This window comes from Nansenia antarctica (assembly GCF_963989245.1).
Source record: "Nansenia antarctica genome assembly, chromosome: 1".
NCBI lineage: Eukaryota > Metazoa > Chordata > Actinopteri > Argentiniformes > Microstomatidae > Nansenia > Nansenia antarctica.
Genome location: NC_137674.1, coordinates 97391718 through 97414107, shown reverse-complemented (window position 1 = coordinate 97414107; position 22390 = coordinate 97391718). Strand labels below are relative to the sequence as shown.

The window sequence follows — 22390 nt, the reverse complement described above, 5'->3', positions numbered from 1 at the left end:
TATGAAGATCAGATGGAAAGATTGTTTCAAAAGATACATAGATTTTTTTCATTTGATAAAAGGTGATTAAAGTATTTGCTTGGATTGCTACCATTCAGGAACTGTCTTGAATTTACAAATGAAAAACGGGAAAGATTCTCATTTTCAGTTTATTAAGAAATCATTGACAGTAAATTTCATATGCAGTCATTGAATCCAATGATTGAAATGTATTGACTGAAATGACCCCCAACCCTTGTTGATACTACTTAATCAATAACAGCTAATCCAGCAGTGATTTAGGATTGTTAAGTGAGCACCTCTTTTCAGTTATTCATCGAGCGTTTCCAGAAAGCCTTGTATTTCTGCACATCTTCGGTTTCTTCCCCTTTCTGAAATTTTCCTCAATATTTTGATACTGTGTCTACCATATTTTGTAGGGTTGGGTATTTCTGCTGCCATCATGTGATAATCAATAGATGTGTTGGTGTCATGAAGGTGACCATTCAGGTATTGAGCGTAGTGGTTGTAGAGTTGTTGTTTCTTGGAGGGCTCCTGTTCACTTTCAAGTAATTCTCCAAATATCTGATTGGCTAGTGCCTTGTCATTTATTGATGCTGCGTACATGCCTGCCAACTCCAGTTTTGCCTTGAATGATGACTCTGGATACAGGGAGATCACTTCCCTATAGAGACTGATGGCTCGGTCTATCAGACATTGCCTGTTTAAACTGTCGTCCTTTGAATTTACTTTCCATTTGTAAGACTTTGCTAGCCTCTTTTTCAAGTAGCGCTCATTGGGATGTCTTTCCAGAGCCTCTTCTGCCAGGTCAATAGCTTCACTGTTTGATAAACACCGTCTGTAAAATCTAAGCAAGGGTCTAAGACCGTTATAGCAGCTGACAGGCTTTCTCAAAACCTGCTGAGCTAGCTCACGTACTTCGCCTTTTCTCACATGATGAGCCATGGCACATCTCATCAGGTAGACACTGGCCAGGTACAAGTTCTCTGGATCATGTTTCTTAGCAATTCTCATCTTTTCTAAAACCTCCGATTCCATCTGTTTTCCCCAAGCAACACGGTCCAAGGCCAAGACGTGGCTCGTACGCCACTCCTTTCTATCAGGATCCATCCTGATAGCCATTTGGAAGTAATCCACCGCTTTCCATATTTTGTCGTGGTCAAACTTCATGAGAGTCCATGCTTTTTCAGCACACGCCTCTGGATGCAGTTCTCCCTGTGATGGCGATGGGTAATCCCGTAGCAGCGCCTCCACTTTTGTCACATAGTCCTGGCTCTCTGCTTGGTTGTCCAAACGGTAGTGCACCCAGGCTAGGTTCCCATAGTGGACTAACAGCCAAGGACCCACTTCTTCATTTTTGATTTGGTGAAAGGCCTCCTCTGCCTTGCTGAGGCACTGCAGGGTATCATCAGGGGAGCCCAATGTGTGGTGGATGTAAGCCCACAAGTTGTACATGTGACCCAGCCATGGATATCCCTCCTCGACGCCGATGTCCTCCAGGTGATCTCTGATACTCAGCAGCTTCGATCTGCTGTAGCCTATCCCCCATGTGAAGTGGCATTCCAGCTCCTCCAGTTGAGTTCTCAGGGCGGTCTGAACAGTGCTGGGAAACAGAGGGTTTAGAACATTTTTTAAAAAAGTGTTTTGTTGTTTGTTTTTCTCCAGAAAATATGTCATTAATAATTAATGTAACAAAATTCATGTGACAACTACATTGACTGAGGGAAAGCTCAATATGATAGTACTTACCTCATAGTTGGGCAGTAAGATGAATAATTCTATGAGTAGGACTCCCTGTAGTCTCTTGAGTTAGACCAACACTAATGTCAGTGAATATCCAAGGCAAGTGAATATCTATGCCTATGGGTTGGCTATCATAAAAAGGTGGGTACTTTTTGCTTGACAATGCTGCATGATGTAATGTGTTTATTGCATATGGCCTACTCTTTATTATACTTCTACCTCTTGTGAAAGCTGAACTTAGACCAAACTATGTGTAATCATTAACGGCTTTTCAAATAGAAACTGACCTGAAGAAGTTAAATATTCTCCTCAGTGTTATAGCTTAATCTGCAATACTGGAGCCAGTTTCCCTCAGCCAATTTTCTCTCATCTGCATTATCATGTGGAACTGAACCAGAAGAGACTGGTGGAGTGGGCTCATTGTAATCCAGTGTTGGATACCATTCCTCATTCCATCCATGCATTACAATGAGCCTGTCCTCTGATTTATACCCCAACCAGCCTCCCCTGAACTGGACAGTTGTAAATTCTAGAGGGCATAACCACCCCATACACACACCCCCATTCTGTAGTGTGCGTGTGTGTGAGAGGTGTGTGAGGTGTTTTCCAGTAGCGCTCCCGTGCCCTCCCAGAATGAGGAAGTCCTGTGCTGTGCATACTAGACATTTTACACATTTCTAAATCTCTTCCTTGAGTCAGACGAAACTCCCAACTTCCTTGAGTCATATGCCAGGGTCCAGGCTCCAGGGCTGAGTGTGTGTCTGAGTGTGTGTCTGGGCATCTCTGGCACCGCACACTCCTGGTTTTCTTCCTACCTGGCGGGCCGCTCCTACCAGGTGACCTGGAGAGAATCGCTGTCTTCTCCACAAACCCTCTCCACTGGGGTACCCCAGGGTTTTGTCCTAGGGCCCCTACTTTTCTCTCTCTACACCAAGTCTCTTGGCTCGGTAATCTCTTCACATGGGCTCTCCTACCACAGCTACGCAGACGACACTCAACTCTTCCTGTCCTTCCCCCCGTCTGATGTACACGTGGCAACCCGTATCTCTGCATGTCTCGCTGACATTTCAACATGGATGGCTGACCACCATCTCAAGCTCAATCTTAACAAGACCGAGCTCCTCTTCATCCCCGGGAAAGCCTGCCCTCTCCAAGACTTCTCTATCACAGTGGAGAACTCTACTGTAACCCCCTCCCTGACAGCCAAGAACCTTGGAGTGATCCTGGACAACCGACTATCCTGTGCGGAGAACATTGCAGCAACGGCTCGCTCCTGCTGATTCTTCCTCTACAACATCAGAAGGATACGACCATTCCTTACCAGAGAGTCAGCGCAACTCTTGACCCAGGCACTGGTCATCTCCCGCCTGGTTTACTGCAACGTACTCCTGGCTGGGCTCCCCGCCTCCGCCATTAGACCACTGCAGCTCATCCAGAACGCTGCTGCCCAGCTGGTATTCAACCTCCCCAAATACTCTCATGTCACCCCTCTCCTTCGCACCCTGCACTGGCTCCCGATAGCAGCTCGCATCAGATTCAAGACTCTGGTGCTTGCATATCAGGCAGCTAAAGGGACAGCCCCTGCCTACCTGAAGGAAATGGTAACCCCCCAAACTCCAGCCCGCTCACTCCGCTCCTCCACCTCGGCTGGCCGACTGGCCCCACCACCTCTGCACAGCAGTCGTGCTGCCCGATCACGTCTCTTCACAACACTGGCTCACCGCTGGTGGAATGAGCTCCCCACGGCTGTCAGAACGGCAGAGTCACTACCCATCTTCCGTCGTAGACTGAAAACCCATCTCTTCAGGTTACACCTTAACTGCTCCTCCTGAGACATCTTCTGCCCCTCAGCACTACGTCTCCTAAAGACACCCGCTTTCCCCTCTACTGTGTCCCTAAGAACTTCTATTGCCCCCCTTGTACTGTTCCTCTGTTTCTCCAGTATAAAAAAACAATAATAAAAAAATCGAGGTTTTAGAAGAAGGTGATCGGAGAAGGTTTTTCCTTCTATCAATGGCCCCAGGCCTGAGCTAGATTACTCTTCCTGCAACGAATGGTGGACTGATGATTCACATGCTTAGCATTTAAATGTATTGATTGTAAGTCGCTTTGGAATAAGGCGTCTGCTAAATGCCAAAAATGTAAATGTAAATGTCTGAGTGTGTGTCTGAGTGTGTGTCTGAATGTGTGCCTGAATGTGTGTCTGAGTGTGTGTCTGAATGTGTGTCTGAGTGGGCGTCTGAGTGTGTGTCTGAGTGTGTGTCTGAGTGTGTGTCTGAATGTGTGTCTGAGTGTGTGTCTGAGTGTGTGTCTGAGCGTGTGTCTGAGCGTGTGTCTGAGTGTGTGTCTGAGTGTGTGTCTGAGTGTGTGTCTGAGTGTGTGTCTGAGTGTGTGTCTGAGTGTACACGGGGGTCAGACATAGGCCAGAGGTCAAGTTGTGTGTGGGACAACTCATTGACCCTGATGTTGACCGTGTGTTTGTGTGTGTGTGTGCGTGTGTGTGTGTGAGGTGTGTGAGGTGTTTTCCAGTAGTGCTCCCGTGCCCTCCCAGAATGAGGAAGTCCTGTGCTGTGCATACTAGACATTTTACACATTTCTGAATCTCTTCCTTGAGTCAGACGAAACTCTCAACTTCCTTGAGTAGTTTTTTTCGATAATGTTTCCCTCGCTTTCTCTCTCTTACCCATGATGTTGACCCCCTCTCTGTGTGTGTGTGTGTGTGTGTGTGTGTGTGTGTGTGTGTGTGGTGTGTGTGTGTGTGTGTTTGCGTGTGTGTGCGTGTGTGTTTGTGTGTGTGTGTGTGTGTGTCTGAGGTGTGTGATGTGTTTACCAGTAGCGCTATCGTGCCCTCCCTCTCTCAACTTCCTTGAGTCATATAATAATAATAATAATAATAATAATAATAATAATTAAGTGTTAAATTATATTATATTATAGGTTAAAAATACGGGAGATTTATGGGAAAATATTTAAACGGGAGCACAGTGGGAAAGAAAGGTAAAATACGGGAGAATCTCGGGAAAAACGGGAGGGTTGACAGGTATGAGTGACAGAGGTGTGAATAAAGGAAAGGAGTTGGGCTGTGTTCGGAATGGCATACTAGCATACTATTCATACTAGATATTACATAGATTTTGAGTATGCAGTGCTTTCACACTGTAGAGTATGTGAAATTTGAGTATGCAAGAAATGTATACTAGATTTTCGGTCGGCTGGTATTGGCATACTTATTATGAATTTAGTAAGCAGTATGCAGTATATACTCATTGAGTATAAAACCAGAAAACCAGAACTGTTCAAAAGCGTGCCGAAGCGTGCTGAAGCGAGCTGGGCCGATAGTGGAAAAGCGCCACAGTTCTGGTTTTCTGGTTTTATACTCAATGAGTATATACTGCATACTGCTTACTAAATTCATAATAAGTATGCCAATACCAGCCGACCGAAAATCTAGTATACATTTCTTGCATACTCAAATTTCACATACTCTACAGTGTGAACGCACTGCATACTCAAAATCTATGTAATATCTAGTATGAATAGTATGCTAGTATGCCATTCCGAACACAGCCATGGACTATTTTGAGATTCACCGCGTAGATACTCATGCGCCGGAAACTAGAAACGGTCGCTTGCAAATTGACGTCTCTGCAAGTGTCCTATCATGTAGCCAAGTATACAACCGTATCCAGCAGCTGCAGCAAGACAACATCGACAAGCAACACCTTAGCCTGCTAGCTACAACGGTGCTAACCAACTACATCTGTCGTGAGTGTTGAAGTATTATTAATATTACAGTCATTCACATTAATCTGCCGGTGTAGAGTAGCTCCCTATAAAACAGCGACCATGCATGATGATGTCTGAGTAACGCGAACTAGCTGCTTGCATAGCCATACATGTCTGCATTGGTGGATCAGGGACTTGGCCAGCTACATTACATTTCCAATGTTTTGCCAGGCGGTTGTATCCAAAGCGATTTACAACAAATACATTTCGTGACGTTAGAATTATAAGGTTCTATCTCCATTTTTGTCAAAATTGAGTTTTTTACATCATCTGATCCATTAGGTGTTTATTAATGCCTGTGTGGTGTTATTTTTAAAATGTTGACATTTTTGAGTTAGTAATTCATAAAATACAAAGGTTCCATCTCACCAAACATAATGGAATGTAAAAACTTTGACGCTCAATATCTCTGAACTGCCCTAAACGGAGATAGAACCTTATCATTCTAAGCTCACGATTTGACTGAGTGAATCATCTATCCACCTGTCGCAGCAGGGAAAGGTCAATGCTCGGACCAGGGGGTCGTAATGCTCAGAAGAAGGAAGGAATACATCCATCGAATCGAATGAGGAATGGTGTGTTGGATGATACCGTTCCTCAGTCCATTCTCTTCTGTTGAATGACCACACGGAGGGAACACTTTATAAAGTGAACAGTATTTATTAGGATAACATTAAGGATTAACAGGACATGCAGTAGCTGTAACTAGTACGGAGAATGTGTGGTATAATTCAAATGGCATGTTGTGAATGCTCTACACATTCCAGGCAACATAACTGTCCTCCCCAAAAATGAAAAATGAGAAAACCACCCCATAGCCTATTCACAAACAGGCCTCAGCTCAGTGCGGATGGAATTTAGACAAGGAGACTTCTATCAAAAAGCAGCATGATGGAAATGTAACCGTTTGCAGTGATTATCAGTGATAATGATGGATAACGAAGAGATGGGAGGAAGCTATGGTACGAGTGCATTGAGTCTGGTCCATAGAGATGGGGGAGAATAGTTCTCCCTAACATTTCGAACTCAAATAAATTAGCAACTTCAATTCAGCAAAACTAACACATGTAAAATCTGCTCAAATATAAGCAGTCTCAACAGTGGTCACTAGGGAGCACTGTGGCACTGCTTTCTTTTCTCTAATCTTGTCTGATTGGTTTGCGGGCAATTCTCATCAAAACCCTTATTGTGCTGTTGTACTTACAGGAGTAGTGTTGGTAAATTAAAGACAGAACCGCAGAAACTAGTCCAGCCTGCCTGGCTGCTATTTGTAATAATACCTCTTTAAAATATCTGTCACCTGGACTTGGGAGGCTAGTAGGGTGCCCTTCAAGTGTGATGTTACTAAGCTCCTTAATATCTAGTGGGGATTATTATAGGGTCTGCTATAGATTATTCTTGACAAATATAACTAGCTAGAAGCTACACAAAGCCTTCTCATAATCCATGCTGTATTATTTGTGCCGTACAGATGTCATTTCGTGGATGAGGTGGTGCGTGCGTTATCGACGTCAGGCGCTCGGCAGTAGGAGGAGAGGGTTTGCAGCAGTCTCGTGCTACGGTCAGGGATGGACACTTGGACACCGAATCCTCGAGCAAAACCTTTCATCCCCCGCCAGCAACGGAGTCTATACCTCACCTGGAAATACAAACTGTCAAACAAGAGAGCTATCCGCCGATTCTGCCAGGTGAAGCAATACTACCCAAGCCATGTGACTGTTCAGCCACTCACCACTATTCATTTGGGGACAATGGGAATCTTAACATTTTTGGTCTTTTTTTCTGCAGGCCGGAGCTGTCCTATTCCTGCTGGTCACAGTAATAGTGAATATCAAACTCATCTTAGACACAAGAAGGGTTGCCAACGAGGAAGAGGCCGTGCAGGAGTATGGTAAGAGAGTAGCCAATGCCCACGTGTTATTTCACCCTAGTATTCTTTAGAACTATTGGCATGTTGTTGCTTATGTTACTGCTACTGTTCATCAAGTCTGATCATCACAACGAATGTGTTATTGACACTAGCAAAGTAATTTCAAAGCTGACATGATGCATTTGCATTGAGGTCACTAATACATATTTGGGAACCGAGCTACCAGGGAGTGAAATCGTTTTTGTGGCAATATATCATAATTTCAGCATTCACTTTGCTTCTGAGTCTGGACCCATCAGGGTTCCCCATGTGAATTAATTCTATTACCATCACTGGTTAAAACTGTTCTAAATATCTGTACTAACCGCTTTAGGTAAGCATCTTTGGGTCTTAGAAAAGTGCTTAATGCATTGTTCTTATATAGACGATGCCCTGCGCAACATGGAGACCCCGCGGAGGCCGGCGAGTGGAAGGAAGGTCCTGGACATTGAGGTGTACTCCAGCCGCTCCAAGGTCTACATGGCAGTGGACGGCACCACTGTAAGTTCCTGGAAACTCAGAGCTTCAGTTCCCACCAAGAGTTTGTGTAGAGTTGCCAAATCTGACATTTCCTAGTTTCCTATTTCCGAAGGGCACTTGAATGCAGCATTACTATAATCCTATGCGCTGTATACCATACGTTACATAGTGAAATGGGGATGGTGGTGATGGTGATGATGATGATGATGATGATGATGTTGTTGAGCACTTGGTCCCTTACACTAGATGTAAGTCATGCTCAGCTGTTTCTCCCTTTTCCAGGTGTTGGAGGATGACATGCGGGAGCAGGGCAGAGGCATTCACGTGATCGTCCTCAACCAGGCTACTGTAAGCACATCTCTCACAGACATGACGTAACTCTTCTAATGGCTGCACTGCTATGCCGTCACATCGTATACCCTTCTTTCTATAAACTATATAAAAGATCAGATAAATGTTTTATAAAATGATAAGCTATTATCCATTTCATTATTTAGGCTACTGATGTGATTATGGTAGTCTTGATATTCTCAACCAACCTCGCCCCTGAAGACGAGGACTTATTTGATGTCTTTCCCCCCTCTTTGGCTGTTTGCGGTGTTGTTGCTGTGCAGGGACATGTGATGGCCAAGAGGGTGTTTGACACCTACTCTCCCCATGAGGACGAGGCTATGATCCTCTTCCTCAACATGGTGACCCGCGGCCGAGTCCTCATCTTCACCATCAAGGTCAGCTGCAGCTCCCTTACCCACTGATGCCCTTCAAGTTTGTGTATTGATTATAATTCTAATTAAAAATGTTGCCATTTAGCAGACACTTTTAATCCAAAGCGATTTACAATTACGAATTACAGGGACATTCCCCCTGGAGTAACTGAGGGCTAAGTGCCTTACTCAAGGGCACACTAGTAGTGGTGTGGTTTCAGGTGGGATTTAAACTCACAACCTGACGATCACAAGTCCAACTCACTGTCCACTAGACCACCACTACCCCGCTCACCTAAGAGCTCACCTAAGAGCTAGCTCTTGATGCACAATTACATCAATGCATAATTACATTTTTATAAATGTTTTTGAGCATGCATATTGTATATGCCGTGCCTTTTTATGGACTACATTCAAAATGACTCGGTGGGAAAAACGTCAGTTTATACGGCGGCTATAGAGTAAAGCGGCACAGTTTTAAAGTTGAACAAAAGTATAACTCAAAGGTTTAAGCAACAGAACACTAATTAAATAAAGAATGTAATATGAATGTGAATGTAATATAAAGAATGTAATATGTAATATTAATATGTAATATTAATATGTAATATGTAATATGTAGAATGTAATATGAGGTGTGGACTTCAGTAATCAGTGGATCATCTAATGTATGTTAGATGAGGGAGTATGGGTGGAGGAATGTTGAAAGGTGCTAGAGGCAAACCACATTCTATTAACATTATCAAACAACGGCCTGTAAAGGAACCAACCAGCTGCAGGATAGACAACAACCACTACTCGCCCCTAGAGGGCACCACAGGGGCCATCACAGTGTGTGTGTTTGAATCATATAGGACGAGGGCACTTTCCACCTGAAAGAGGCTGCTAAAAACCTGCTGAAGGGACTGGGGAGCCTGGTGTCCCTCAACCTGAGCTGGAGAGACATGTGGACCCTGGTGGTGAAGAAAGGAGGTACAGGACCACACACACACACACACACAGACCCAAACTCTCACTGAGACCCATCTCCATGTTCATGATTTGATATAATCATGCGTTCTGACATACAATGGGATGTGGCGATGACAAGCTGTCTTTAGCGTGATACGTGTGTGTTCTCAGTAGGGATGGACGGTTTTTCGGTTAAACCGAAAACCGGGGTTTATAAAAATAGAAACGGTTTTTTATCAAAACCGTCTGAAACTGTTTTTTTTTTTTTTTTTAAATTTTTTTTTTTTTAGAAGAATAAAATAGAATAAGAATAAAACTGGAACATGTCACATGTTTGTCGTGTGTGAAAATAACAATGATACAGTCTGAATCTGCCGCGCAATGAGTGAGAGGTTTGGTCAGTTGTGAAGAATAACTGAGGATTAATATCTAATTGGGATTATATTTAAGGGTAACGAATCACTCTATGGGAAAGATAGTTGCCTTCAGTTATTGGTAGATAGGAAAGTTTTTTTACAATTACTCGCTTACATTTAATAAGATCATTTTCGCTGCTCTCTGTAAAGCGCATTGGGTCACTTTTGTGAGAAATGCGCTATAGAAATAAAATGTGATTTGATTTGATATCAATCAATCAATCAAACTTTATTTATGTTCTATAGCACAAATCATGCATTGAATGTAACTCCAAGTGCAGTATTTACTAAACCACAATATAATAAAACAAGAGCTATACGGATCAAGAGTGTTTGTGCACAGCGCCACTGTGTGTGAAGGCGCTACTGAAAGTGATGACAGAACGCATGTCTCAGAAGATACGCGGTCACTTAGTGACGCAAAGGTAGTTCTGTATTTATCTCTATCTGTAGTACATTTATTTTGAAAGCTCTATTTTGACAGCTCTACCATGGGCACTTTTATTTTGATGGGGCATTCTTTGTTGATTGACTTACGACAGTTCAGGACGAGTCAGTCTCGCGGCATGTGGTTTTTATGAAAAGCTTTAAGTATGTTCACTGCATAATTCTAAGTCTAATATTTCAGTGATTATTGAGCAGTATTCAAATATTTAAATACATTGAGCAGCAGCTGAAACTTTGTCTAAGAACCAAGATATTGAGAAAGCAGTTCATTCAATGAAGACGCTGTTCCAAGAGATGATCTTCCGTGCAGGCGTGCACCCTGGATCAGCGGAGCTGGTGTGTTAAGTGTTCATGTGTTTTCATGTATGGTGTAGCTTACAAAAGTCTGCCTTTCCACTTATATTTGTGAAACTAAGTAGCCTAAATGTGTTGCGACTGTGCTTACTGTGTTTTAATGGTGTTCGACATGAGTGTATTGTAGCAGTAGGGCTCAATTATTTGAAATTGGCGCTCTTTTTTTTTTTTTTTTTTTTACTGTATTTTTCGGTTAACCGGAAAACCGCGGTTTTACTCTCTGACGGTTTTTCGGTTTCAATAATTGGAAACCGTCCATCCCTAGTTCTCAGGTCCGGTGTGTGATACGTGTGTGTTCTCAGGTCAGGTGTGTGATACGTGTGTGTGTTCTTAGGTCAGGTGTGTGATACGTATGTGTGTTCTCAGGTCAGGTGTGTGATACGTGTGTGTTCTCAGGTCAGGTGTGTGATACGTGTGTGTGTTCTCAGGTCAGGTGTGTGATACGTGTGTGTTCTCAGGTCAGCTGTGTGATACGTGTGTGTTCTCAGGTCAAGTGTGTGATACGTGTCGATACGTGTGTTCTCAGGTCAGCTGTGATACGTATGTGTGTTCTCAGGTCAGGTGTGTGATACGTGTGTGTGTTCTCAGGTCAGGTGTGTGATACGTGTGTGTTCTCAGGTCAGGTGTGTGATACGTGTGTGTGTTCTCAGGTCAGGAGATGTGTGATACGTATGTGTGTTCTTAGGTCAGGTATGTGATACGTGTGTGTGTTCTCAGGTCAGGTGTGTGATACGTGTGTGTTCTCAGGTCAGCTGTGTGATACGTGTGTGTTCTCAGGTCAGGTATGTGATACGTGTGTGTGTTCTCAGGTCAGGTGTGTGATACGTGTGTGTTCTCAGGTCAGGTGTATGGGGAGAAGCACTCCAAGTCGCCAGCCCTGTCGACCTGGGGAGACCCTGTGCTGCTGAAGACAGAGGTGCAACTCACTGCTTCTGAAGGTACCTGATCCAGAACTCTCAGCCCCTTGCTTAGTGTTTCACAGAGAAGGCTTAAGCGACGACTGCCAATGGCCCCTGGCCTGAGCTAGATTACTCTTCCTGCTACGACTGGTGAATTGATGATTCACTTGCTTAGTCAAATGTATTGATTGTAAAGTCGCTTTGGAATAAGGCGTCCGGCACTTCCCACAGCTCACCTCCTGTCTCGCTGTACTCCTGAGTCCTGTCGAACCACTCGTTCCCGAACCTCTCTCCCCTCCTACTGCTAGCCAGCACCTTAAATAGAGAGCAAGGCACCAGGTGTGTACAGGAGAGGAATAGCAACAGCAACACAAATGGTGCGCTTCTACAGACAGGAGGGAAACAGAATACAAATAGAAGGTTCTGTCTGTGCACTAACCAAGGGTGGCAGAAGAGACGGGAACAAAACAAGGACATGTCATTATCTTTATGTCACCCTGTGACAACAGCACTGGTTTATCAAGTGTAGGCTATTTATAGCACAAGACGTACGCTGAATGGTTGGGTCCTACGCAATGCGCACATACTGTACATCAATCAATCCAACTTTATTTATACAGCATATGGATGTTACGTACCTAATGCCTAGACCTTTGATGCGAACACTTGTTACTTGCCGCTTTCATAATTGTATTTAGCCTATAGCACAAGTCATGCATTGAATGTAACCTCAAGTGTTGAACAGTATTAAGTAAACCACAATACATGTGTGGGTGTCCGCGTCATTGTTATCGAAAAACGCACCCAATCGCCGACCACACGACTCCAAAAACGATACGGAAACCCCCCTCCCAGTGTTATCGCCTCGTCACAGTCTCTGATAATTAAAAAAAAAAAAAAAATGTAATAAAATAAGTTTACTTAAATTCAGGCAGGACAGGTCAGGTGACGAACAGCCGGATGCAAAACACACCATCACATTCAGGGACGAGGTTTAAAAGAGCCGCTTTTTATGCAAAAAGCGATGAGAGTAATACTTGTTGGTTACCCCAGCCTCCACCTGCTCTGTCGCTCAGTATTTAACCTGCCTACAGGGGGTTTGATGAGTCACGCTCCCCCTCTCTTATATGATTGTGTTTAGTGTTGTTAAGCTTCAGGCAAGGAGCTATACAGAGCGGAGCCATCCAATTACGCCAAACTTAATGTACTGCCATTTTTCATTAAACAATGTTAAACTGACGCAAGTGTCCTGACTGAATTATGATAATAACCACCAATAACGGTCAATTAAATTAGCTTTCTCAATTCAGCCATGCCTAAAGCCTGATGAAATTGATCTAGAGCCATAAATCGCTTAATTAGATTAGATTAGATTCAACTTTTATTGTCATTGCACAGTACAAGTACCAGACAACGAAATGCAGTTTAAAATGCATCTAAACAGAAGTGCGAATAATGATCTAAAACATGATAGTGTTAGGTACAGTATGGCAAGTACGGTCGTTAGGTACAAGAAGAAATATGGTAATGTGCAAAGGTAGTATGTGCAAACAGTATCATTATGTCAAGGTAATGATGAGGATGACGAGGCCGTGCCAGATATTGATGTTGAATATCAATTGAATTCAGTCCAGCTCACCTTTTTGTCTCTCTCGTACAGAGGCAGAGTGCCACTGGGCCGACACGGAGCTGAACCGCAGGAGGAAGCTCTTCTGCAGCAAGGTGGAGGGCTACGGCAGCATCTGCAGCTGCAAGGACCCGGCCCCCATCGAGTTTAACCCAGACCCAGTAAGAACCGCCTTGTCTCTTCCCCCCCTCCCTGTTGGAAAGGAACTGTGACATTTAGTCTGCTCATGTTTTTTTAATACACCCGTCATACGGGTAGGAACAAGACGTCTTATGGGTAGGAAAAGGAAGGGCTCAATGGAATGAGGAATGGTTTCATAACACGTGCCATACTGCCTCATACTGCCAAATGTCAATCTTATACCTGTCAGTATACCTGTCCGTAAACATACCACCAACCACAGTACGGTAAACATACCACCAAGCTTAGGAATGATGCAAGTCAAACTGTTAAAAACTATAAAACTGGTTTATAAACGTATTTTCTGTCTACATTTTGTATCTCTCTCTAGTTACCCACCAATAATGTCTTTAATGTCCCTGTGGCTGTCATCGCTGGGAACAGACCCAACTACCTCTACAGGTCAGAATGAAGCTGCGTGTGCTGAGGCAACACACACACACACACACACACACACACACACACACACACACACACACACACTTACATTTGACTGTACAAAACAACAATGGTGCATTTGGTTGAACAAGGCCAAAGTACAACATAAAGGGTATTTTAACCGAAGAAAGAAGAAGACTTCAATGAATGTCACTTAACAGCCCTCCTCCTTGTTTAGGATGTTGAGGTCTCTGCTCTCAGCTCATGGGGTCAACCCTCAAATGGTCACCGTCTTCATCGATGGTTACTATGAGGTACAGAGCCCCTCGTCTTCAGAATCTCCTCTTCTACCCCCTCCCCCCTTACCTTCAGATGGGTTGTTTCATTCTCTACATTGTGTGCGTGTGCGTGTGCGTGTGCGTGTGTGTGTGTGTGTGTGTGTGTGTGTGTGTGTGTGTGTGTGTGTGTGTGTGTGTGTGTGTGTGTGTGTGTAGGAGCCTATGGATGTGGTGGAGCTGTTCGGACTAAAGGGGGTTCAGCACACGCCCATCAGCATAAAGAATGCCAGGGTGTCACAGGTGAGATACCAACACACTTAGAACAGCTGTAGCTGCTTCCTTTACAGACAACCTGAAGCTGTACAGAAATGGATCAGTCTGCTAGAAATGGCCTGTTTTTAAATGTATGTTTCAGTAAAGCAGCATGTGTCTGATCACACAGAAATCAATGGCAACTGTCTTTAACTTCTATATATCTCTATCTTATTCTTGGCTATCTATTAGCACTACAAAGCCAGTCTGACTGCCACTTTCAACCTACACCCAGTGAGTATTTCTATTTTATATAATAATAATAATAATAATAATAATAATAATAATAATAATAATAAATGCCATTTAGCTGACACTTTTATCTAAAGTGACTTATATTACAGTGAGTGCAGTGTGTGTATGTATATTAGTGCTGTCAATTGATTAAAAATCAAGTTAATCACAATAATCGGCTGTGGTTAATCATGATCAAGGCGTCTGCTAAATGCCAAAGATATAAAGTAACGTCTGCTAAGAAGTTAATGTAAACAGCTTGTCTGTAAATTGTTTGCCAAGTAACATCTCACCCAAATGAATGAAACTGAATGCCACAGTGTGAAGAGACAAAGTGAATCGTACCTTTTCACACTCTTAGTTGAATTTTGCGCTCTCTTTTGGTGGCGGTAGAATGTTCAACAACGTCCGCATTTTCCTTCCCCGAAGCAGTTCAAAGGGAGAGACGTCTGTAGTTGCGTGTGGCGTCGCTCTGTAGCTGTGAAGAAAGGATGACATCTCCATGGCATTTGACTCTTCTCTGCATTCTGGATGCATTCCTTGACGCCATTGGCTTGTGGATAATATACACTAGATCTAATATGCTTAATTCCGCTTTCCTCCGGGAATTGTGAAAATGCGAATGAACGAAACTACGGCCCATTGTCACTTACAAGGGCTGTCGGATTTCCTTTTCTAGCAAATACAGAACTCAGAAAAGATATCAACATCAGTAGTTACAGTGAATGTAAATGTCAATGGCATGTGTGTCGGGCAGCTCGACTGGTTGTAGCGGTTCCTTGGTGCCCCTCGTGTAGTGTTCAGCCTGGGGCGTAAAGCGCATTAAAAAAATAAAAAAATAATAATTATATGTATAGGGTTAGGGTTGTATTTCAGTACATACGGTCCCAGCGGGAATATGGGAATATGTCTCTCTAGAGCAGTTTGTCATGCTGTCATTGTGGTTGGTTTGTAGGATGCCAACTATGCTATTGTCGTGGAAGAAGACCTGGATCTCTCCAATGATTTCTTCAGGTAACTTACTAAAAAAACTTTTAGAGTAAAGAATGTGTATGTGTATACGTAATACCACCACCACTACCAGAGTCACACGTGTCCTGCTGTGACAGCTCTCTCTAGTACTCTCGCTTCCCTTTGTTTGCTAGCAGCCTTCACTAACACTGTATATATTGTTCATGTCCTCGTTTTCCAGCTGTGTTGATTGTGTGCTATAAGTAATAGCTGCAAATTGCTTCAGAGCTTTGGATTCACTGACTTTAAGAATTATTTATTTTTTAAACATGCACTTAGTTTGAAATGAGTTCTCTAGTCAACCTGTTTGTTCTGGGAGAGATTCCTGGAACTGGTAGATATGGCTGGAGTATAAATGGTAAATAAGTGTACTGATGGTGATGTTGATGTTATCGTCGGTGTGGTTCTCTAGTTTTCTGAGCCAGACGGTCCGTCTGCTGGACGAAGATGACAGCGTGTACTGCATCTCAGCCTGGAACGACCAGGTCGGTGTCCTACCCCTCCATGTCCCCTCACGCTTTCCTCCACCACCTCCTCTCTCACCCATGCCCTTCACCTGTACCTGTACCTCTCTCTCTCGCTCTCTCTCTCTCTCTCTCTTGTTCTCTCCCCAGCCTCACACTCCTCTGTCAGGAGTGTGAGACAGTATACATGAACTTATGGAGTCTGTCACTCTCTCATTGTGTCCTCCTTGCTTCCAACACCTATACTACAGTACCGGACCGCTGATACATTTCAGAACATCTTTCCCCTGCCCTGCTGTTCAGATTGGAGGGTATGGCCTTATGTAGTGTGTGTGTTCTAATGCTGCTATGGTGTGCTCTGCAGGGCTATGAGCACACAGCGGAGGACCCGGCCCTGCTCTACAGGGTAGAGAGTATGCCAGGCCTGGGCTGGGTGCTGAAGAAGAGCCTCTACAAGGACGAGCTGGAGCCCAAGTGGCCCACTCCTGAGAAGGTACTGTTGGCAAAGCTGTGTGTGTGTGTGTGTGTGTGTCTGTTTCTGTTCGAGACAACTGTTTCTCTGTCTCTCTGTGTGTGTGTGTGTGTGTGTGTGTGTGTGTGTGTGTGTGTGTGTGTCTGTTCGAGACAACTGTCTCTCTGTGTGTGAGAGAGTGAGACTGTGTGTGTGTGTGTGTGTGTGTGTGTGTGTGTTTCTGTGTGTGTGTGTGTGTGTGTGTGTGTGTGTGTGTGTTTGTGCAACAACTGTGTAGCCACCCATTCCACCGTGCAATCAAAACTAGTCCAGGTGGATAATAACGCACGCCACACTGTCCTTGTATATTGTAGAAATATTTAAATGGTTTGTTCCCCATAATCAAAAGTAATCCAATATCCAAACGAAAAGAAAAGTAACAAAGCTGACGGTAAGGTACGAGATTAGTTATGAGAAAGAATAGAAAAGCCCAAAGTAAAAATGGCCTTAACAAACTGTGTTTGTGTTTGTGTGTGTGTGTGTGTGTGTGTGTGTGTAGCTGTGGGACTGGGACATGTGGATGCGTATGCCGGAGCAGAGGAAGGGCAGGGAGTGCATCATCCCTGACGTGTCTCGCTCCTACCACTTTGGCATCATCGGCCTCAACATGAACGGCTACTTCCACGTAAGACCCTCATACTCCTGAGATATGCCATTGTAACAGTCTCCATAAGTTCATGCATGCTTTATAGTCAACGTTTTGGATTATATTATTATGAATGTGTGATTTTCCCCATTGGGACATTAATTACTATAATTGTATTGCCTGTCTTGTCTGAGTGTTTTCTCCCCTGTTCTCCTAGGAAGTGTATTTCAAGAAGCACAAGTTCAACACGGTCCCTAACGTCCAGATGAAGAATGTAGACGCGTATGTCATTCAATCATCTCAATGTCTTCACCTGCATTAGTCTTTGTGTGTGGCAATCCTGACTGTGCTCCAACACGCTAGCTAGCTAGCTGGCTAACAAGAAAGAACGTCGTGTTAGCTGGATAGCTGCTCTGCACATTAAGCACATCACAACATGCTGATAGAACATGCTAAAAACACATAACTAGATGACACACACAGTCTCTTGTTTTATTGATGAGGATAAATGTTCCATTTTATGTTCCAAAATACAGCTTAAAGAAGGATGCCTATGAACTGGAGATCCAAAACCTGCTGAAGTGAGTTAACATGCCACTTGCAAAGCAGGTGTGTGTGTCATGTGCATGTGCGCGTGTCTGTCTAGTGTGCGTGATTCTGTCGTGTGTGTGCGTGTGCGCGTGTGTCTAGTGTAAGTGTGTGTGTGTGTCTAATGTGCGCACCTAACGCGTTGTGTGCCGTGGTCAGGGAGGCGGAGGTGCTGGACCACAGTAAGGATCCGTGTGAGGACTCGTTCATCCCCGACACGGAGGGGAAGACCTACGTCATGTACATCAAGATGGAGCAGGAGACAGACACCGCCACCTGGACTGAGCTGGCCAAGGTAGAGAGGGAGAGGGAGAGGGGGAATGAGAGAAAGAACAAGAGTGGGAGAGAGGGGAATGTGATATAAAAACCAGTGGAGCTGGAAATCAGAGGACGGGTTCATTGTAATGCATAGAGTGGAATGAGTAATGGTATCCAACATGGCCTCATTCCTTCCATGCATTACTATGATCCTGTCCTCTGATTGATGCCTCCACTGGTAGTAGGCAGGTCAAACCCGTTTTGATGATTTCAGGGGAAATAACATTTCAACTGTAAAATCCTGATATATTTAGTTATTTAACCACAGTATTTGCATCAAAAAAACTAATCTGAATCTGAAACTCGTTCTAAAACGACTGTTTATATCCGTAATGATTTGGATTTCTCGCTACGCTTCCTGTTCTCATCCCGTCGGCCCGGTCAGTTGATATGTATTGACATGTACTTCGTTTCACGGTTATTATTAATGTAATAAATCACCAAATTGCTGTTTATATTTAAGCTTCGTCTTTTGATGTGCTTGCTGCTTAAAGCACAGCCGTTTATGCCTGTCAACAGATGCTAACTGCATATACACTATTGTTTCTAAGAAGAAAACACTGACAGTTTTCAGCAGCAAGTGTAATGATAACATGAATTAATAGGTCAATGTACACTATTTCACATTATTTGGGATATTTGGAACAGTTGAGAGTGGACATAGAACATTCAACTTGGCAATAGTATTGCGGCCAGAACGTTTGACCATGCTACTGATAGAATCACATGCACATTGACAAGCAAGAAAATTGTCAGGATAGGTTTAACCATAAACAGTTGTTATTAGTTTTTGCTGTGTGTCTGCGTATGTGTGTGTTCTACGATTGTTTGATTGATCTGTCTGTGTGTGTGTGTGTGTGTTCCTTCCTTCCTTCCTTCCTTCCTCAGTGTCTCCATGTGTGGGACCTGGATGTGCGAGGGTACCACAAAGGCCTGTGGCGTCTCTTCAGGAAGAGGAACCAGGTCCTGGTGGTGGCCGTGCCCATCTCCCCATACTCGTGAGTACCACCGTATCAATGCTACTCTACGTAATATTGGTGTTAAGGACCTTCTGTGCACACTTTCAAAGCCTTCAACTGCTGTGATGTACATGTCATTTAATGTGTCGAGGAGTGGTCCTCATCATGTAAACAGCATCGGATTTCATACTGCTAGAAATGATATTCTCGAATCGTCTTGAACTTGATGATGAACATTATTCCACATGACGGAATCCCTCTTGTGTTCACTACTGATTTATTCTCTCGCTCTCTAATATATTAGTGTGAAGAAGCGTGCCCAGTCTCATTTATCTCTTATCTCTCTCTCCCTCTCTCTCTCCCTCTCTCTCTCCCTCTCTCTCTCCCCCTCAGTGTGAACAAGCCTGCCCAGGTCACTCCCATCCACCTGGAGCCTCCACCCAAAGAAGAGGGGGCAGCCGTGGAGCAGCTGTAGGCTGGCCCTACCACCGCCCTCCAGCCTGGCCTTAACACCCTCTATACCCCCCATACCCTACTACTACTACTACTACTACTACTACTACTACTACAACCACTAACACCCACCCCAGGGGCACCACCACCACCACCACCACCTGTGCACTGCAGCAGGACTTCTGGGAAATGTAGTTTTTTCCTGGAGGGAAACTGGTGGACACTAAACACTAGACTGATCCACTGATCCACTGATCCGTCCCCATCCTCTGCCCTAGACGTGGGTGTTGGCAGGCTGACCAGCTCAGGCTCAATTAAGCCACAGAAGGGCATCAGACGGTGACGTGGAGGTACCCAACCCCCTCCACCCGTATCATCTCTGAGAGGGCAGGGTGGGAGGCCAGAAGAGAAGTGAACGCTTTCTGGTCACATTGGGGCTTTGAAGCATCTCCTTGACAACGGTTCACTGAGGTGCGCCCTTTGAGTCAACATACGGGATGAAAAGGGGCGATGAAGAGGGGATGAAGCTCAAAGCTCACCCGTGGCGTTGTTGTGCACACACGCGTATGGCGGTGGTTTCTGGTGAACTTGCCTATAAACCATGGGGTGGGGGGGGGGGGGGTTTAACACTACTGAGTGCATTGTCCATCCTGTACATAATTGTTTTGGTAACTTGTCTATTTATTTCTTTTTGTATCAACCAACAAGTGGTTTGATTTGCATTTTAATCCACTTTTATTGAGATCAATGTATTTTTTTTTCTTCTTTTTAAAGGACTCTAACAATTGTTTACAAATATGAAATAATAATGTATATATACATACATATATATTTTTGGATGAGAAAATGGTCAGCTTATTTTTCTGCGCTAACTGAAAACTGAATGATGAGTTGGTAGTCCGGTGGGGTTTGTATGTATTTAAAATGCTAGTTACTGCTTAAGGGCAGTGGGTGACACCAACACCTGAACACCACACAGTCTCAGTTCTACGTCTGTTACTGCAGTCTGACCAGTATGCAGAAGAGAGAGATGGGGTGATATCACAGCTAACTTAAGTATCCGCGTGTGTAATTCACAAGATGATTAGAATTACGCACACAAGATTTCACGCATAAAGAATATACTGTTGGTCAGAGATGCATATGGCTTTGGTTTAGGAGTTACTAGTGGTGGATGGTTACTACTGGTTTAGGAGGTACTACTGGTTTAGGAGTTATTACTGGTGGATGGATTCAACTTGGACACTTCTTTTCATGTTGTGTTTGACGTTTCATCTGCTGTAAGTTTGAATGGTAATGGAGTTCTGTGTAAAAGCAGGTATATCAGTATTTGCAGAGGTGTGTGTGTGCGTGTGCGTGTGTGTGTGTGTGTGTGTGTGTGTGTGTGTGTGTGTCTGTGTGTGTGCGCTGGTTATGCACAATTCTATGGAAACAACTTAATCATGATCAATCTGTCAACATCTCATATTTCAATTGTCCTTTCTTTTCCAAAATGGTGCAATGACGTGTATGAGATATGATGTCTTGATGTGGAGGTTCATTGTCTGTTTGATAATGGTCCTAAGACATGTATCTCTTACACCCACCGAACACCTGTACACCTTCTCATTCATTCAGGTGGTGTAATGGTGTGGGGAATGTTTTCTTGTGATACTTTGGGCCCGTTAATACCATGCCACAACAATTTGAGCATTGTTGCTGACCTTGTGCCTCCCTTCGTGGCCACAATGTACCCATCTTCTAATGGCTACTTCCAGCATGATGTCACAGAACAAAAGTCATCTCAAACGAGTTTCATGAACCATGACAATGAGTTCACTGTTCTTCAGTGGCCTTCCCAGGCGCAGGTTTGAGTCCAATAGAACACCTTTGGGATGTGGTGGAACAGGAGATTCACAGCTTGAAAGTGAACCTGAAAAATCTGAATCTCAAAGGAATATTTCCAACATCTTGTGGAATCAATGCCACGAAAGAATTGAGACTGTTTTGAGAGCAAAGGGAGTTCCCTACCCAGTATTGGTATAGTGTTCCTAATAAAGTGTTCAGTGAGTGTATAATTCTTTGTCATGAAGATGAATAAAAATGTTGTTTTCTTAACCTGTTGCCGTAACTTCTTTTTCCTTGCGGTACGCGATGGAATACTTTAGGGTTTGATTAATGTGTGTGCGTCTGATCATGAAAATACATAATTTACAAATATGTTTAAAAGACTAGACTTATTACCGTACTATATTCATAGAGACAACTGTGGTCTGCTGTGATCCCTCGTGTGCTTCTCTATACAGCCCTCAGCACGCCTGCAGATTTCCCAGGAGAGCGTGTTAGGGAAGCCAGCGGTGAGGCGGGAAAGGCATTGTGGGTAGGCAAATGTATGCAAATCCCTCGGTTGGTACATTTCCTCAACCACTGTGGTTGACCAAGGACAAATACCTTCCTGCTCTTTCCTTCTGAGCGATCTCCCCCAACACCTGAATCATCTCACAACAGGGAGGTCCAGTAATTACCCTGAGAGAGACATTGTGTGTGTGTGTACGTGTGTTTATGTGCAGTTGTTTGTCAATATATGCATGTGTGTAACACATCGGATGTTCATGATTAACTGAATCATTATGTGTTTGCAATCCACTGAGTATTTTCACAGAAAGACAGCTCAGCTCTCAAGTCGCCTAGTGTTTTGTTTCCTGCAAGACAATTGTTTCCATGCACACACACACACACACACACACACACACATACTAAAGCTCCTGGAAAGCCTCTCTCTCCCTGTATCCCCATCAGTCTGATACAGGATTCAGCCTGCAT

General features: G+C 43.9%; 2 protein-coding genes across 2 annotated transcripts; one reads left to right on the top strand and one right to left on the bottom strand.

The window, feature by feature from the left end:
• Positions 1-287: 287 nt before the first annotated feature.
• LOC308154928 (interferon-induced protein with tetratricopeptide repeats 5-like) lies at positions 288-1754 on the bottom strand (the record flags this gene model as incomplete). Its single annotated transcript, XM_080528147.1, has 2 exons — positions 288-1603; positions 1750-1754. 2 exons carry the CDS (start codon positions 1752-1754, stop codon positions 310-312), a joined length of 1299 nt encoding a protein of 432 aa, XP_080384273.1. The 3' UTR covers positions 288-309.
• Positions 1755-5440: 3686 nt separating this feature from the next.
• On the top strand, positions 5441-20068 carry pomgnt1 (protein O-linked mannose N-acetylglucosaminyltransferase 1 (beta 1,2-)). Its single transcript, XM_080533889.1, has 22 exons — positions 5441-5508; positions 7001-7217; positions 7318-7420; positions 7824-7939; positions 8201-8266; positions 8533-8646; positions 9477-9594; positions 11630-11728; positions 13350-13477; positions 13828-13898; positions 14113-14188; positions 14369-14452; positions 14657-14698; positions 15654-15712; positions 16122-16194; positions 16538-16666; positions 17184-17309; positions 17488-17552; positions 17807-17851; positions 18018-18153; positions 19065-19174; positions 19529-20068. The coding sequence occupies exons 2-22, from the start codon at positions 7098-7100 to the stop codon at positions 19608-19610; spliced, it is 1962 nt and encodes a 653-aa protein (XP_080390015.1). The 5' UTR covers positions 5441-5508; positions 7001-7097; the 3' UTR covers positions 19611-20068.
• The last annotated feature ends 2322 nt before the right edge of the window (positions 20069-22390 follow it).

Excerpts from the sequence above, each read along its gene's own strand:
- pomgnt1 (XM_080533889.1), top strand. The coding sequence starts at position 7,098 with ATGGACACTTGGACACCGAATCCTCGAGCAAAACCTTTCATCCCCCGC. Across the intron at positions 14,189-14,368 it reads TCATCGATGGTTACTATGAG|GAGCCTATGGATGTGGTGGA; the intron begins GTACAGAGCCCC and ends GTGTGTGTGTAG. Across the intron at positions 14,699-15,653 it reads CCACTTTCAACCTACACCCA|GATGCCAACTATGCTATTGT; the intron begins GTGAGTATTTCT and ends GTTGGTTTGTAG.